This window comes from Calidris pugnax, unplaced genomic scaffold (genome assembly GCF_001431845.1).
Source record: "Calidris pugnax isolate Ruff unplaced genomic scaffold, ASM143184v1 scaffold11, whole genome shotgun sequence".
NCBI lineage: Eukaryota > Metazoa > Chordata > Aves > Charadriiformes > Scolopacidae > Calidris > Calidris pugnax.
In genome coordinates, this window is record NW_015090803.1 from 11,322,149 (window position 1) to 11,341,229 (window position 19,081).

General features: G+C 38.3%; 1 protein-coding gene across 4 annotated transcripts in view; it reads left to right on the top strand.

Annotated features, from left to right (window-relative positions):
* The window catches only part of OSBPL3 (oxysterol binding protein like 3), an 83,552-nt gene that overhangs the window by 22,344 nt on the left and 42,127 nt on the right, over positions 1-19,081 (top strand). For all 4 annotated transcript variants that reach the window (XM_014937827.1, XM_014937825.1, XM_014937824.1 and 1 more), the window contains one exon: positions 18,350-18,592. In XM_014937827.1, the coding sequence (XP_014793313.1) occupies positions 18,500-18,592 (93 nt within the window). In that variant the 5' untranslated portion in view covers positions 18,350-18,499. The remainder of the gene's footprint in view (positions 1-18,349; positions 18,593-19,081) is intronic.

Below are 19,081 nucleotides of genomic sequence, written 5' to 3' on the forward strand. Positions count from 1 at the left end.
AGTTTGGATAGTTAGAAAAAAGCAATTTTTGCGTCTTTAATAGCTGTGGCAGAAGGTTGCAATGAGAACTAGTATTTATCATAACAATAATATTTTTGTTTTCCTACTGACGTAGTGCCATCCTGTTGGCATATGTTCCTGAAATGCATTAGTACTTTGAAACACCCTTCTTTAAAGATATATTAAATGTCACGTTGACACACGGTGTGATTTCACTGAATAGCTCTGTGTCTTTGAAAAGAAACAGCTTAAAGTGAAGGTTTCTTAAAGTCATTTTTACAAAGTTGAAAACTGAATCTATGGCTGTTACAGAAGCAGTTTCCATATGTTACTGAGCCTTTAGAGGAATTCTTTAATGCTTTCTTAAACATAGGAAAATTTAGTGAAGGAAGCAATCTTCATTTCTCAGTCCTCGTAAATTTTATTTAAGGAACTTAATGGAACCCCTGTGTATTCCTTTGGTATTTTCTCTCAATTTTGCCAACCTAAAATTCCAAGCTTAATTCTTCAGTACAAATGTGAACATTGTTTTTTGTTTGTATCTCACTTGGTCCACTGACATAGTAAATCTTGTAAAAGGTATTGAATTCTACTTTGTAAGCTGAATATTGACAGAAATATTAAAAATATTGTCAGCCAGACATTGTCTGCTGGCTCTTTACTAACTGTCTATATGAGAAACTCTTTGTACAGAGCTAAATTCTGTACTAAAATATGTCATTTAGTACTTCCTTTGAAGGAAAATGAGGTCAAATCTTAGTGCGCATGTACCTGTAAATGCAAAAATAACCGGTGTGCACAACCCTTACTCTTCTTTGTGTACAAGCTCATGTCTGTGAATTTAAGCTACTTCTCTCAGATGAGTTCCAAAGTGTTTCTTGTGGCTTTAGTTAGTGCAAGTATTCATAACTTATTCAATGGATAGTAGTATAGATAGATGTTCCTGCAAAAAGAAAAGTGGAGAAAGGGAGAAAAAGGGATGTTTGTTATCTTACTGTCTTAATAGTTGCTATTGAAAGAAATTAATTTTGTATTGTTGTTTAAGACTAAAATAAACTGCACATCTGAGCACCGTGGATGACATCTATGGAAGGCAGAGGTGCAGAAGCAGGATAAATTTATCTCATAAGAGCATAATTTATAATTTCTAGTTTTAGTCATAGGTACTTTGGTCTTAAAACAGATAAATAGTTCCTCTGTCTAGTCAGGTATTGAAACAGCTGGGCTGCTGATTTAGTGTGATTATGTAATAAAGTCATTTTTAGAATTTGTCCGTAGAAATTAAACGGTTGTGAAATTATAGAAAGGTGGATCAAATGTAAAGCCACAGTTTCATTAATACAGCATTGTAAACCAATAACAGCTTAAATGCATCTTTTACAACAAGTTGTAAATGCCAAACGTGTCAGAATGGTGCTGGCCTTGAAGTGGTGTGACAAGGATGTCAACTCCTTGGTCCTGTGGTGTCAAGGCCACGGACTGTTCTCCCTGGAATAGTGACACAATATGTCTCGGACATGAAAATTCAGATCTTAATAGTTACGGCTTCTTACCTTGCGAGAGGCTATGGACTTAAGTGCTTGAAATAGGCAATTAGCATAGTCAAAAGTAACTTACAAGAGAAAATCATGAAACTCGTCTCCTGTTATTCAGACCTTTGATTCCTTATGCTTATATGCAGAGAAAAGAAGCAGCAGCTGCCACCATGTGTCTCGTTCCAGAGAAAATCAGGTTTGTCACCCTTCATTTTAGCAACAGGAGGAAATTGCCTTCTTCCTGGCATTATAAGGGGGATTTTACATAGTGAGATTCTGTGTTTTGCTTCCAGAAAGTGATACAGGTATTGCAGAGTCTTACCACTGAAAATATTTTCATTGTGCACACAATGAGCAAAAGCACTGACTTTTCATCTGAAGGTCATGAACTCAGTCAGTCCTTTGACATGTATCAGTTTTGTACTTGGAAGCCATGAAAACTTGCCCCTTGTTTTAAGAGTAGCTCAAAGATACCATCTCTGTCTTTCAGTATGTGTTTGAACATGTGTTTCCATCAGCCTTATCTTTTTTAGACAGACTTGGTAACTTTCCTGTTTGCTTATGTGAGCTCTCATTAACGTGCTTATTTGTTCACCAGGTGAAGAATAAAAATAATGCTTCACATACATCAGAAGGCAGAAGATTATTTTACTTTTGAAGGGTGACCTTAGAAATGTAGTTCTGAAGAGCAAGTGTTATATAGCTTCATGACCTCCTGCTTTCCAGTTGTGCACAGCAAAGGTTTTGCGTGAGAGGGGAAGAAATGGTTGCAGTTGTTGGTGGCCTCTTTTAGCACTTAGGTAATAAGGATGTGGGACTGAATCTCTGATCCTGGCATGTGTAATAGTGAATAAGTTATGGGTTTTGGCTTCTAGTGACTCCTTTGCTCATTCTCTGATTCCAAGTTTTAATGCCTTATACTCCCATTTACTTTTGGGAAAAGGTCGTATCCTCATTTTAATTCATATGGCAAGTTCTTGTAGCGGTACATATTTGAAGAAGTGAAAATTGCATTGTTCCTTTAGGTTTGAAGAATATTCCTACACTAAGAGAAAAGTATGATTATCCAAGTAGGTGCTTTTCAAGGAGAAATAGAGATTACTTTAAAGACTTAGTAAAATGTTAACACTGTAATTTTAAGCCACCTGTGTAAAGTTCACAATTGGTGTGCTTCTGTACTACTGTGTTTTAATCTCTTTTTATCCTCACATGTTGGTTCAGGCATGTAATCTGTTGTAAATTTTTTGTTGTTGTTCCACATCTTGTCAAAGCATATATGAAGGATGAAAAAAGGTCAAATCTGTTCGGTTGATAGTTATTAGTAATGATAAATGAACAGAAATGTATTTATGAAAATGTAAGATGCTTGCAATATGTGTTTAATGAGTTCTTAAACTTACTGAATATGGCACACACTTATGAAAGAAAACATCTACTGAGGAGACACATGCTTTTTAGTTACAAAACCACTGCAAGAACTTCTGAGAAGAAAAATACATTCTCCCATCAACTCAAGTTATGTTGAAAGAACATTAAGATTCTGGCAGAAAACCAGGCAAAGTCTTATCTGGTAGGGAGTAAAATATGCTGGCTGGTAACTTGCAGTCACAATAGTGAGCATCAGAGCAACACGGTATGAAATGATTTTAAAAAGCTTTAAGATTTCAGTGCAGCAGCACATTTTACTGGCACTTTTGCTGCCCTTCCCTTCTGTCCAGGTGAATTCTGTGCTTCTCTATTTCCTGGAGGAGACCTGGGCTCTGCTGCTGTATTTTTGGAGGATGCCAAATTATTAGAGAAAAGGAAAAGTTCTTGATCTAAGACCACATTTTGTATGATGCATTACCTTAAAAAGTACTGAAAGTTTTCCTTCTCTTTAATTTTCTCTTAAGTTTTGTCAATGTGTATGTTTGTCCCCAGGTAGTTTTTTTACTCCCCTTACTTAAATACCTGGACAACTTGACAACTGTCCACAGATGTGTTTGAACATTCTGCAGGTAGTAGCTCATTTTAAACAGCAGGAATTGTGCCTTCAGAGAAATCAAAGAAATTTAAATTATTGTTCTACTTTACAAATCTAATACTAAGTGATTAATGGAAGTGCTGATATTATAAAATTGTCCTTCTGCAGTGCACCAAGTGTTTGAACTACTAACAAGCTGTCAAGTGCTACAAAATGAAATAATTTTAATTTTTGAGGCTCTTAATGCAAGCTAAAAGGTAGATGCTGTCAGCTGTGGTGATAGTGAAAAAGCTGAGTGTGTTTTTGTTTGAGAGACATCAAGAGAATTTGGTGTTGCTGCTGAGAAGGATAAGGAGGGCTTCAAAATTTACACTTTTGTCAGACCCTTCCTATAATCTTCATCAGGGTGACTTATCATCTGGTGAGAAAAAGGCTCCCTTTAAATTATTTTATTCAGGCTTATAAAAATTGTGCACCTATTCTAGTAAGTGTATACCTTATGGTATACACAAAGTTGAATAAATTTATATTGTAGGGATTTACTTTGGATATACTTGACAAAAATAAGTCTGTTTTCAAGAATGTGTTGATATGATATGTGCTTGTACTGGCAACAATTGTAATGACCTGATGTATCAATTTGAAAAATAACATTCATTTAAATGAATAAAAAAAGAAACTAAAAAACAGAAAATCCTCAAATAGCAAGCTAAAGAAAGCAATGACTGTAAGGAACTGTAACAGCTGCAATAACAAACAAACAAAGTTGGCCCTTGAAATGAAAGGGGGGGAAGAAGAAAACACTTCCACCAGTGAAGTAGCTTTGCACTGTATCATTAAATCTCACTTGACAAAATTGAGATGTCTTGTTCAAGACACTTGGAGAGAGAAACCTCAAATTTCATTTGAGGCTGTTCTCTTCCCGCAGAAAAGCCTGCACGCTCTCACTGGTTTTGGCTGTTTTCTCCTTGTTTTCTCCCCACAGTTGTATTTCAGATGAAAGATTTTTTGAACAATATCACAGAAGTATTAGTCAAAAGAAGAAACACATAACATTCCTCAATACTGAGGGTCTTTCAGATTGTCAGTATGTCAAAATGGTATCATTGGAATGAGCTGTGTGGCACCCTGCATCAACAGTCATCATCTCTGGGTGGCTGTGGGAACTGCAGAGGACAGTACAGCTGAAAGATGTAGGGGATGGTGACTACAAGCTTTGGAGAAATACAAAGAATGAGAGAAAATAATGACCAATAAGCATTTCTTACAACTTTGTATTTCTGCACTTAAAATTGGCTTTTGTGCTTTGTGTAATACGTGCATCTTTCAAAGTAAAAGTAGAAAGACATTTTCAAATCATGAGCAGGCTTTAGGGTTCTATAGACCTAAGCAGGCTAAAATCTTATTTCTAAATGTATTTCACTTTATTCCTGTCCATGTTGTCTTGCCTCTTTTATATGTTGGAAAAAACAAATTTAAATGTTTTGAAAACCCTTATTAAGACTGAAATGCAACTCAATGCACATGACTGTCACAGTTTTCTTCTTTTCTTTGAAGTCTCGATGGAGTATAAATATCTCTGCAAAGTTGCCTTGGTCAAATGGAGGAGGATATAAATATCTCTGCAAAGTTGCCTTGGTCAAGCCACAGGTTTAGTGTGCATCTGTTCAGGCAGATTTGAATATTTTTTGGATTTATCTCATCAGCATCTTCAGACTCGGTTAATTCATGACTAGCAGCACAAGATTTAAGGAATACTTCTGAAGTGGAATCTTTGACTGCAAGCTGGAGGCCCTTTTAATAGTGCCAAGGGATAAGGAACCACTAATGATCTCTTTTGCCTGGATGTCTGGCTGTGGGGGGGATGCTCCAGCTGTGCCGTTGGAATGGTCACCTGGGGAAAGATAAATCCATGCTTTTCGGTTAAATAAAATGTGATGCATCTTTATGTAATTTATAGCCTGGAAGTCTGACCACACATCATGCCTAGATATTATGTATTCATTTAAAACACAAAAGGGTTGTCATAGAAAAAATAAATGCATGCATTAAGACTTGATTAAAAAAAGGTTCATTAGCACTTGAACCAGCTGATAGCATGCATGTACAGAGAGCATATATGCAAATATGCATATACTTTCCACAGGTATTGGAAGTAAAGCAGCTTTGTGTGCTACACAAATGGTGGGTTTTGCCATGGAAGGTGCTGCAGAAGTTCTTAGCATCATGAACAGAACTCTAGCAGCTGCTGGAGTTGGTTTTGGTAGAGAGGAAGGCTGTCATCCACCGGAGTCTCCCAGGCGGGTGCCATTCTGACTGATGCGAATAGAGTGGCCAGCTCGGGAAGCCACGGGATGCAGATGTTGAGTGAAATGGCCAGATGTGTCAAGACTGCAGTGATTCAGAGCTAGGGGGTTTCTGCCTCAGCTTTCAAACATGTCCTGTCGTGGGACTAATGTAATCTAATCGGCAGTGGCCTTTAATTGTCCTTCAGCATTGCAGCTTCAGGGTGCAATTGCCACAATTGAGTATTAGTAAAATTCCTGTCATTAAGTTGGAGTGTGAGGTAACATGTTATAAAGAAAGATGCACCTTTCTTTATAAAGAATATTTTATTGCTGTCACAAAAGTACTTGTATTTCTCTGTACCATTTATATTTCAGAGTACTCTGAAATGATTGTGAAAACCAGCATTACTGAGATTTGCTTATTTCTCTGACCAGTGGTGAGGAAGTCCTGATTCAGTCGGTTACAGGCAAGATCAAATAGAAGACTGTTTAGTAATTTTGGATAAATTGTGGCAACCCAATTAGAGCTGTTTGCTTTCACACGATTTATTTGATTTGCTACCTGTGAAATATCCTGTTCCGTGCATGGGGACATGAAGACTGATTGCTCTAAGTGGATGTTGTTGAAATAATATCTCGCTGCTTGCTCAGCTGAAGAAAAGTAAGGCCTGCAGCGTCCCTGGAATTGGTTGTGAATATAAAAAAACCCAGTGGTTGATTATGTACAGAATGTTAATTGTCACTGCTCTGTTCAGACATAACTAATGTGTGACTTAATTTAGATACATTAGCCGAGAATCATTACATTCACATGGGAAGAAATGCATTTGTCACATCTATTTACTTTCTCATGCTTAATGCATAACGTCCGACTTGACAATTCCTGCACTTGTTGGTGAGTTTAAGCCTCTTAAATTTGCTGTATAAGGTGGTTAAGCTGCTGGTCTTAACTATCAAATGCCTCATGCTTTTCCCACATCCTCCCCTAGCTCTAGGATAATATTCCAGGCACAGGGAGTGGGGCAGGGAGGAGGATGGAGAGAGATGGAGCTGTGAATGTATGAACTGGCAACAGGAGACGCGAGCTCTGTTTGAACAGTTTGTGGAGTCCCCAGGCAAAATGAATACAAAGTCAGATCCCTTTCCACAAGGCAGCAAAACCAGTGCATTGCAGTGTTTACTTCTAATGGAAGCTCTAATTATTTTAAAGCACTGTATGCTGGAATTGTATGGACAACCCACAGGAGAAAATGAGCTGCTGGACACTATAGGGAGTAAAGACAAATTTATTCCCATTTTTAGGAATGATATGAAACTTTTGACTAGGGTGGTGGTTGGTAATAGGTCAGAATTTGTATGACTGGGAATGCTGTGATTTATGTGAAAGGGAAATGTGGGGTGTGAAAGTTTTTAATGCAGTTTTGGGTGAGTCTAAATGAACTGCGCTTTAGGGTGGGTGTTTTGGGAAGCAGGAGGATACAGTCAGCTTTCACTGGATGCTGTTCGGAGCCTGGCATGTGGCTCCCATTTGTCTCACTTCCAAAATCTTTGTTCAAAAACCTAATGGTGCTGAAAGAAGAGAAACATAAGGAGAGAGATCAGAATATGAGAATCTTTTCCTTCAAGTAATTCAATAACTTTTTTTTGTATTTGATGTAAATTATTTGGGTTTTGGAGTAATGCGTTAAAGAAAAGATTGGGTACATTTTATATGGAAATTTAAAATTCTCTTGACTTAAATTACCATTCACAGTAAATTTTTTTCACATTCCTCCTCCAGCTCTTCCCTTTCTACATGCATTTAATTTTTCTACCTGTTCACAGTTAAATGCATAGAACAAAATAATGAAATTCTGTTGAATGGTTGTGAAGTAACTGTCTGTATGGCATGGGGTATTTTTTTCTGGAAGAAAATGTGAGCTATGAAAATGATTTGATGTCTGTAAATTCCAAGTTTTGGGGTCAAGACTTGATGAAAACTTTGTACATAGAGTTTGAATCTTGGGCAGCCTTTGAAAAGACAGTTTGATATCAAACATGGAATTTTTTGGCACAAGCTTTGTAAAGCTTATGCATTTTGTATTTTATCATGTAAAGAAGATGTACTTGAATGAGTTTTTCTCTGACCTTTTATCCTAAGTATGTCACTTGCTGGCGAAATTGTGGAAGACAGTCAGTGAAAGATGAATATTAATAAAAGTTAAGGGAAAAAATATGTAGGTCAACATGGGTGAAGTGAGGATGACTGCCATCTGTTAAGAAATTAGCTTTCAGTATTATGTTTCCTGCCACTTTATATGTTGTTATTTTATACATATTTTTTAATTGAAAATAAAAACCTCTTTTAGCTGCTTCCTCTACGAAATGGCTATTTTTTTTTCCTATTATCTTTTTCAGAAATTCCTCAAATGCATTATATGAAAAATTGTGGAAAATGTTTTGTTAAGTATGTCAGGATGCACCTTATGCTGCACTACTCATAATTAACCACAGGTTTAATTTATTTTTGTGTTGTGAATCCTGATGGTCTAGAAAAGCCAGTGCCATATGCCAGCATTTCAGAAACAAACACAAAAATGATGAGAGGTTTGGAGGAGAGTAGAGGGAGAAGGCAAAGACTAAGAATGGTGGCACTCTTTTAACCTTAACCAGTTTAAAGGGACTCGACTTCGCTTGTAAACACTCGAGTTTATTGCTGCTTTTATAGCCTATAATTAAAATCCAGGTTGTTCAGTTGCAGTTCAAGTATAACCAACCTCAAAAATGCTATGAAGCAACCGAGACGCTTGACTGCACATGCTATAAAACTCTTCATGTTGTTGTCTGCTGTCTCTGTAGCCTCTTCATGGTGACTGGACTGAAGTAAAAAATGAGTGTACTCATTACAAATAACAAATGTGGATTGTTAAATCGTAGGACCCTTTCACTGAGCTCAAATCAAGTTATTTGTAAATTATCCATTTTTTCATATTGCTGAGGTGTCCTAATTAAAATAGTCCATCTTTTAAACCTCTGAAAATTCTTGAGAAGGGGTGGGTAGCTGAAGCTTTTTTTTTAATCATGTGGAATTTCTTTTGTTTTTAATTAAATCCAAATAGATAGTTGGTAACTGGCAGTAACCTGAATCTAAATGTAAGATAGGGACAGAGTATCTCTTTCAGATCAGCAGTTGAAAATAACACTGCTTCTACTTCCTTGCCCACAAGTTGGTGATGACCATCTCTGCTTTTTGGCCAAAGCAAAGTGTGTGAGCTACCCCCTTTGGCAAACGACTCTCCGCTGAAGTGGATTAGGGAGAGCTCTTGAGATTTTTATTTTCTTTTTTAAATTTATTTCTTTACTTGGCAGGGGAACTACTGGAAAGGGACGGTTACAGATTGGTTGGGAGCAAGAATTTCTTTAACTGCAGTTATAAAGTGAATCTGAATTTGAGCTGCAACCCATCATTAGAGGCACTGAGCTATTACTGAGATCTGTTACAGTTCGCAGCAGCTTTGTATTAACTCTGAGCTCTATTGCCGGAGGCAGCCCCTACTTTTACATTGGGATGTCATACTGTAGTAGACTTGTATAAACAAATATAGTGCATTAAAACTCTATACGTCTTCCTTGATCTGGGCTATATGTAATAGTATTAAATTATTCACAAAGTCTTAATTGAAGCTTTCCTCTTTGGCCAATCTCCAAACTTGCTTTTAGATTTTGTTCCATTGTAGCTAGGCAGCGGCAGGACACGATCTGACGCGAAAGCATTTACTCTGAAATAGACCTCCTGTTCTTCCCAAGCATGGTTGCTGCTTATGCAGCTTTGTGTTCGCTGTCTTCCTTTTTCAAGGTCAAAAGTTCTCTTGCTAGCTCTGAGCGGAGCCTCTAAGGTAACTCTAGATGCATTTGGGTTCTCCAGCCCTTCACAACTTGAGGAGGTTGTCGTGGGGCTCTGTCATTTGAGGTGGGGAGCTTAAGAGCTACCCTGTTAACCTAGTGAGAGGCCACCTCTACCTCGCATCTTCTTTTGCTGACCCAGCTATTGTGATTTATTGTGATATTGTGATACTTTGCCATTTCATATTATTTAGTCAAAACATTCCATGTAATCAATCAGATTTATAATCTGGTTCCCCATATCTTACATCTTTCTGCTTCTAAGTTTCTTTCAGTTCATCTTTATCCTATGCCATGAAGATAACATGTGGAAAACCTGATCCTTAGAACCTCTTTTCTGGTTCCCATTGTCAAGGTGTTCATTACAGTCATAAATATGAATGGATTTAAGACTGTGATGTAGAGTCTTCCAAGAACATGGTTCGCTCACTCTGCACCTGCTTCTCAATTCTTTCATCTGCATACGTGTAGGTGGTATGTGTTTCCAAGCAAAAGGACAGTTGCAGACGTTGTCCTGTCTGTCCTTGAAGAGCTCTAGCCCAAGCCTTAACATCTTTAATTTTTATTTAAAGAAAAGATGTTTCTGTGTACACTTTTTTCTTTATATTTGTTTGGTTTTTTTTATTGAAAGCTTGGAGTCAACAAACTCTTACCTTTTGGCATTAATACCAAAAATACTTGGCACTTGTAGTACTAATTGTCTTCAGTGTACTTTATATGTGTTAATTGTTCCCTAGAAGGTATCTCTAAAGTGCCAAGGTTTAGTCACACGTTTGTGTTCAGAAACAGAGTGTTGGGACGTTAATGGCCCCTCGCCTAAGATGATGTTAGAAAGGGTTAACACGTTTTTCAGAATGCTGCACACCTCTTTTGATGTTTCAAACATCTTAATATGAAAGACCTTCTGTAAAGACATAATCTGCATAGTATTTAAAAGAAAGGTTTAGCTCTGCATTTATAAATTCTAATGCTGTAAAGTAAACCGAAGAAGGCGTAGTGGAATGCATTTTGAGACAGAAGCCTCTAAAAATATCTTACGTCGATCAAGAAGAAATGTGACATTTTCATAACTCTTGGTCACTACACTTCATAAAGCACATAAATGAAATTCTGTGCATCCTAGGAAGAACTGAATCTTATTACCTCGGTCATTAAAGTTAATGAGATTTAAATTTTGAGCTAATCAGCCTGCTTATAAAGGAGAAATGCTAAACGTTCTCAAAGGGAAGTGTTGTTTCTTTTGTAACTTTTTTTCTTTTAGAAATTACACAAGATGTACATTCATCATCATTCCATGATTACAGAGTATCATGGAAAAACAGGTATCTGGGAGGGGGACCCTAGTTTTTTGGGGTTTGCTTTTGTGTTTGTGGGGTTTTTTGTTGTTTTTTGGTGGTTTTTTTTTTTAGAAATTAGATGCCAAAATGTGAAAACACCACATTAAAGAGGACAATGCAGGCTTGTTGAATCCTGATGCTCTGTAATGAACACGTCTAGTCTTCCTGCATGAGATAAAGGATCTCGGTGTTGTGTTTGCAGTTCATACATACTCCATGATGTTTTTCTTCAGGCTTTGGTGAGGATCGTGTCTGGATCAAAACTCTTCCAGTAGTCCTATCTGCTCTTCAACTTGAAACCACAGGTGACTGGCTGTGGTTTTGTTTTTCCATAGTTAAATCAACTATGTCTGGTGGTTTAATAAAATATATTGCTTGATGTCAAGCAGTATTGGTAGTTTTAAACATCTCACAGCATTATGCGGCTTATCAGGTCACAAAGAGACAGTCAGATTCAAAGTTACACGGATGCCGTCAATGATTTGACAGGAAAGTGATGTCTTTTCCTTGATGTGCAGACAGGGCTGTCTGAAGATCTTGAATTACTACATGCTGGCAGACTGACAGATACTTCCACGAGAAGGCACTGACTTCCAGAACTAACATTGTGCCTATCAAAACTGAATATGGGAAAACAAACAGTTTGTATTTCAGTAACATTTTAGCAATAACGAGTGCAGTATTAAAAAGGAATAAGCCTTGGGGCATAGTGGAGTTATCTTTGTTTTAGTGAACAAAGTGAAGCTTTAAATAGTAACAGATAGCAGAAAAATGAAAGGCAACCTAGCCTGTGCCAAAGCTCTGATGGTAACGTTTCCACTCGTACAAACTCGGGGATGTTATCAGTAACAGATGGGCCTTTCCAAGGTTTTTAGTACAGACTGTAAAATGATACCATGTGCCTGTTACCTTCCTTACTGCAAATGATAATGAGCCTTTTCTCTCTTTTCTATTGCGTGATCATCCTTTGTCTTTTCACTTGTAAGGTCTTCGCTTGATAAATGGGACTTCCCATGCAAACAGACCCACCGCTTCTTTATTAATTGAGCACAGGGAGGGCTGTCAACCTCATTAGCATTGCTGTATGCAGTCTGTCTGCTCCCAGTCTGGAATTTGATCCTAGCTCAGTAGCTCTTATTTTCTGCTCCATTCTCGTGACAAGGAGACCACGGCCCCCTCTGTTACTGGGTCACAGATTGGTTCCTGTGGTCCTCAGCTTCTGGCTTCTCCATCGAGTGTGTGAGAGTCATGCTAAGAGCTGGAGGGGACAAGGGGGGACCTTAGTCTGGTGCCTCCTCCTAGAGATTCCTGAGCTGCCAGGCTGTCCCTAGGCAAGGCTGTTTCCAAAAGAGGCAGGGAGAGAAGGAAAATTATTAATGATTTAGGACCTGACAGTGAGCTAAGTCAGTCACTTTACTTATGATTCTTGACTGCAATTAAAAGTTGTGTGGAAAAGGTGGTATGACAGCTGACTAATTACCCTAATAATGCAGCCGTTACTGCCTGTATTTTCTGTATTGCTAGTTACCAAGATTTTTAATGTATCTGTCTAGAATATATACCTAGAAAAAATTTTTTATACAAGTGTAATCAATCGCAGATTTCCTGGGGAGGTGGAAACAGTGTCAAGATTATGCATTTAAAATGAATTGTGTTGCATACAGTATTATAGTTAGGTTCTACAGTGGATGTGAGTGAAAGGTGGTGGTTTTATATATATGCTTATATTTCAAGATATTAATTGACCTATTTCTAAATTTATATAAGATTTTTCTAATAGAATGATTGAATTATTTGCCCCAAGGGGTGGTGAAACAGGAGATAGTTGCTTTGCTTGAGGAGAGTCTGAATAGACTTGGCATTGAAGCATGTTCTTTTTTGATGTTTTTCTACTGTGTGTTCTACGGGATTTTTTTCTGTTTTGTTTTGGTTTTTTGCTTGCCATACACTGGAACGTACAGGATTTTCTTTCTTCAAGTAACGAACATTATACATGAAAAGTAATCTGGTATTAAATGTGGTGTGTTGGTCATTTGTCTCGCTTTTTTCCTTTCCCACTCTGCCTGCATCTCTCTTGATTAGACAAGTAGGAGAGTTTTGTTTGAACTACATTTTCCTCTTTTGGGTCACTGAAATAGTATGATTTAATTACTACGATAGCCTCCTCAAAGAGGTGGGCTAAGTGGAACTAACTGTTTCTTTGCATAACGGACTACTTGAGAGAGCAGTATGGGGCCATGGCTATCAAAAGCATCCATTCAACAGAGGTTGTGTTGGATGAAGTCTACAGACAGCACTTATCTGATGGAAGGCAGTTCTGAAATACTTCCTGTTATTGTTAGTCTCGCTAAGCTGTTTGAACTTTTGTTTTTAAAGATAGTATTAATAACTTGTTATTAAGAAGTTGGTTTAAACTACTTTCTTTGTTTCTGCAAGTTTCCTTCTGTAAAGAGAATAGGTAGCAACAAGACAAAGCTTTGTCCTTCAATAGTATGAATCTTATGGTAATTCAGGAACAGCTAATACCCTCCTTGAAAAGACATCTCCAGTAGTTGTACATGGCGTATCTGTAGTCTATAAATAATTCTTTCCTTTTTTGAACCAGATGAGACACTGGGATAGATTAAAGGTGACAATTTGAAGTATAACAGAGAAAGCCATGAAAGCATTACTTGGGAAAGACTATTGCTTTGTTTATCCAGGTGGACATGAGTGAATGGAACTTAATAATTTAATAATAGCTACAGAGCAAAGGTTTCAGCACGGATTCTTTTCTAATTCTGTGAAAGTCACTCAATGTTGCCTGCAATTCTAATTTGGGATGCTCAGTCCTCTGCTTGCTGTGCCCACATGACTCTCATCAGGCTGTTGTTCATATTCTTCTATCCACAAAACCTTAATTGACTACAGCTACAAAATGAGATGTATTCTTTTAGTTTTGTTGCTCAAAATCTCTCTTCAGTGTTCTTTCACTGCTGAATCAGCTCTGAAGCAGCTGTTAAGCTTTATTTTTCTTCTAGAGCCATAACAAAAACAATTGCATAATGTTGATTTTTACTGCAGTTCCCAGTATTTTTTTTCCTAAATTTTTGCCTTCCTTTTCTAAGATGTGGGATAACTTGAATTTTGCTGTAAGCGTATTGTTTTGACAGTTGCAAGAGATGAATTATGATACTGAGGAGCTGCTTTGAACTCGTGCATTTTAAAGGCTTGAGAACATTTTGGGATGGTGCTTTTTTTAAAAATAGGTCTTCTCATATTGTTTACATTAGCTTTAATTGATGTAGAATGATAAGGCTCTTAGTAACAGATGATAAGTAGAGATAAGTGCTGTTTATGGGTTTAGGATGTAGTAGCTATAAATAATATTTGATACTCATGTATTCTTAATTCGTCACAATGCACCTGGCGAGGTCATTTGCAAAAGTACTCTTGGCCTACTTTTGCTGCTGTTGACTAGATAGCAAAGAATTAGGCCAGTACTTAGCACTTGTGAAAGTTCCTGCCCTAAATTTATTTGGATTTGCCTCAACCTCACACTTCTGATTTGTCTTTTTGAGTAAGCCACACTGAGTGGCACTGTGTGCTCCGCAGGAAAGGTGGGCAGGAACACAATTCCGAGGTTCGTCTTGTGATACGGGGAGGAGCAAAATGTATTGAACATGAAGTAAACTGGATCATGATGACCTCAAAACATCAATTCTGGCCGCAATCTCAGCATAGTTGGCATAATACTGATTTTTATGGCTGCTTTAAAGTTGTAATTGCTCTTGTACCTGGTAGCCTTAAGTTCATATCAGTCCCCCTAGAGAGGCTCAGTCACTGCTGTTGGCAGCCAGAGTGTGAGAGTCAGTTTGGGATGCAGGATTGGTGTTTTCACACCTTCCTGGAAAAATAAGTGGGTTATTGTTGAAGGACAACTGTGGTTTTCTTTTTTTCTTCCTGAACGTGAAGAGAATTTTAAAAAAGGAGCACAAAGTAGTTGCTGGAGTGTGTAGCAGTTTTCACGGATGAGTTGGGGCCATGTTCATTATTCATATACATTCTAACGTTCTAGAATTCTCAAGGTAATAAGTTATGTTACTGGGAAACTCCAATAAAATAATAATAAAACACTTTGGAGAGAGGGCACACTTCACTCCTGCCTTCTGTAGGGCTGGTTACAAAACCTTTTGCTTCAGTCCATGTAGTAGATTAATTTGAAGTAATAAAGGGAAATACTAAAAGCCCAATTATAGAAGCAGACTGACAAAATATTTCAGGTTTTCAGAGGTTCAGCCACCTCTCTGTCAGGTTTACCCCACCTGTCTCCTGCCTCTGGTTTAAGCATCTCTGGGTAGGTGGCTGAGTCACCTTCAGCTCATTTGAATTCTGGAAAAGTGTCCAGTCTCTCTCTTTTTGACTTAAAAAGGACAAATGACATTGTCCTATGAGATCTTAAGTGGCTACATCTGTGTCTAGATGATGTCAATGTTAGCAAGCAGAGCAGTGCAGTAAAAGTGGACCTTTGTAGCAAATCAGTTAAAGGTGAGGACCCCACAGCTACACCAGGATGGGACAAGTCAGGACTAGGTCTAGTCTGGTGCTGTGAACTGGGTGCAGTGAGCACTGGTTGCACTCCTGGAGCATAGCTCATCCCAAAAGGATTTGGTTTCCATGTTCCAAGGCTGTCCTGCAGTGCAAACCTAAATGTGGCAAGATCAGGAGATTTGCTGCAGAAGTGCCCTCTTCTGCTCTGTCCTAAAACGCTAATGTAGCCACACTTTAACTTAATTTAGACTCAACACCAAAGCATGGTGGTAGAAATACTCTTCTGATTGTATGACTTCTTTTTGTGTGAAAGTCCATGAGACATCCATATTTTTCAGTTACCTGATGCTTCCAGGACACCCCAACCATTGTCCTGTGTGTTCAGACAGACAAAGGTCATCGTATAACTTACATCTAGTGCAACCTGGAGATACACTCGCACAGTACTGGTGACAGCAACTTCCAGTGCATTTTGCTGCAATTAGAGCCTGTTTCTTGCCAGGAATTCTGCCAGTCTTTGCCAAACTGCCAGATAGTCACCATTGAATGCCAAGTGCTGAAGTGCTCATTTTGAACACGGAGCAGTGAAGAGGACAGATGGTTCTATGAGCAAAGAGTGTGCCAAAAAAGCAAAGCACTTGCTGGACGGTACTCTCAGGGGGTTATCTGGAGGATGAGTTTGCAGGAATCGTGTTCCCATTCCTGTTGTGGATATTTGACTTCTTATTTGTTAGTTATAATGATGTTATCATTAAACTTTTTTACTAAATACAGCTTGAAAATAAGCAAGAAAGTTATACTTTATGCTCACTCCACAGTTTAAAACCTGCATAAATTGAGATAAGTCTAAACACATTAAAAGTGCTAGTCCTTCATGAAATGCCACACAAACTTATCTTCCAGGTAGGAAGCAACTATACCTTCTCCAAAATGCACTATTCCTAATCTCAGTGGTAATTTCGGTGTAAAACCCATGCACCAGGCTCAGTTCAGACCTTGCTGTCCCATTGCTGTGCTCTTCTGGTTTCCTTCAGCTCTGGTGTTGTGCTCTCTGGCTTTCTACAGGAGGAACTTTTTTGAGGAGGAACTTCTTTCCTTTGAGGGTGGCAGAGCCCTGGAACAGGCTGCCCAAGGAGGTGGTGGAGTCTCCTTCTCTGGAGACATTCATACCTGCCTGGACAAGTTCCTGTGCAGCCTGCTCTAGGTGGACCTGCTTTGGCAGGGGGGTTGGACTAGATAATCTCCAGTGGTCCCTTCCGACCCCGTGTGATTCTGTACCTGTCTGGTGGTTCCTGGAAATAACTGCCAAGCTGACTTAGCAGCGAAAGAGCCCCAGCAGAGCTCCCTTTCTCACACTACTTCTGGAGACTGGGGCCGTTTCGTTATTGTTGGTGGGCACAGATTTGCTCTGGAGATTACTGAGTATTGCTAAGTAGGTAAGGTAAAGGCTGTGAAGAGAGAGACCTTGTTTCAGGTGAAAAGAGGGGATGTTACTTGAAATGCTACAGCAAAGTATATTGCTGAAGAGGTGCTGTAGATTGGAAGAGGTCTCTGGAAGTTGGCTGCTTCAGGCTATGGTGGTAAGGAGAGAGGATTTCTGCAGCAGAGTGTTGTCTTCATTTTAAATATACCTCCTGGTTTTACTTTTTTTTTTTTTTACTTCTCTATAGGGTTTTTTTGTATATTTTTTTTTTAAGGGAAATTAATTCATAAAATACACAAAGTGTTTTACTAGAGATCTGAAAATGCTCCTTCTCTCAGAATAGGTTTTTGAGCCTCTTCAAGAAATAAATGAATGGCAAACTTCAATAACCAGTGATCCCGGTTCAGGACTGTTCTGACAGCACAAGTGAGGGGATTGTGAAGTAGCACCTCCCTGTTTTGGCAATGATATTTCTCTTCTTTTTGTGGAAACTTCCTTAGCATCTTCAGTGGTGGTTCTTGCTCTTCCTAATGTGCAAATTCCTTGCCCAATACAATACAATCCGAAGTGATAAGCTCTTAAAAAGCTCCTCCAACCACCCCAAGTTTTGGAAAACATCGCCCTTTTGTTATGTCCTCTGTTTTGTTTTTTTAAAAAAATATGCAGTTACCATGACAACTCTAGCCCACACTGGAAATCCGTTATTGGGAGTTTCTGGCGTGGCTTTTATTTGCGTATGCTGCAAACAGCACTGTTATTAAACAGCCTGCTCATTATTCTTCCAGTCACCGACTGGGAGAACTGATGTGACAATAGTTACAACTTTCTGATTGCAGGTGGGAGCGGTCATGCACAGCTCTGTGCAGCTGAATTTGCATGCTCACTACTGTTATGTATTGCTCTTTTTTATAGAAATATTTTTTTTCCCCCCCCATACAACCTGAAGCCATGCTTACTTTTTAAAATTATCAAGGAATTGTGAAAAAGAGGTGTTTTTTTGATTACTCACCATTCTTTTTGTGAGACATTTTATTCGATGCTTTCTTCTCATTTTGAGGCTGTTTTTTGGTCCGTTTACATAAATATTTATTGTACTCTATGTGTGTCTTTATTAATCTTTTAAATTAATTTAAATATTTAAAAAGATGCTTGATACTGTACTTTGTCCTCTGAATAAATAGTGAAAATTAAAGCATGTGTTTAGCATCCAGAATTCATGTTGTTCCTGTTTGAGACTTGAAATTTTATCTTAAAGTGATTGTTGAATTAATTTCTACTAAAGTACAGTAAGGCAGTCACTATTACCAAAGGCTTTATTATGATTCATGCTACAGGATGGCAATTAGATGATGTCTAATAACTTGGCTTTTCATTTTTCTTTTCCCTTTTAGGAATGTCCATGGGATCCAGATCGTGCCTCTGGACTGCATTTGGGTAAAGGATGAGTCCCGTGTTTCTCTCAGGAGTCTTCCAACACATTTTCTAAATTACCTTTTAATGGTGTTCTAAGTGAGCTTACGTGAAACAAATAGTGTTGGATCATGAGTGAAGAAAAAAGCTTTGGTGTATCCCAGAAAATGTTGTCTCCTTCAAGAAGTACTAGCAGCTGCTCCTCCAAGCAGGGAAGTCGACAGGTAATGCAAACTTTTTTAGCCAAACTGAAAGCATTACTAAGATTGCCTGTTCCTTTTGTTCTTGAATATCGGCAGATCTCTTAAAATCTGTTTTCCTGTTGCTTGCTTGTTTTATTTCATCAGTTCTTTGTTTTCCTTCCTCTCTTTTCCTGTTTTGTTGGTAGCAGCATCTTGAGTCAAATGCAGTAAACACACACTGCTGAATAGCAGGCACTTGTAAAACTGGAATGCTAACAGTGAATTTGAATTTGTTACGTTGTATGTAAGGTGTGTTAATAGTGAATTATTGCTCGGTCTCAGTGGTGTGATCCTGAAATCCCAAGCCTTCTCTGTAAGTTACCACTGTTGCGGTAGAATATTGTGTAACGGCTCTGCTTATTTCAAGTTTCCAGGGAGAGATGTGCATGCATGTGTGAAAGAGAACGCACTTCTGAAACTTGACATAGGGCCTCTTTCAAAATTAAAAAGTGCCTGTGTGTGCCGGGTGTT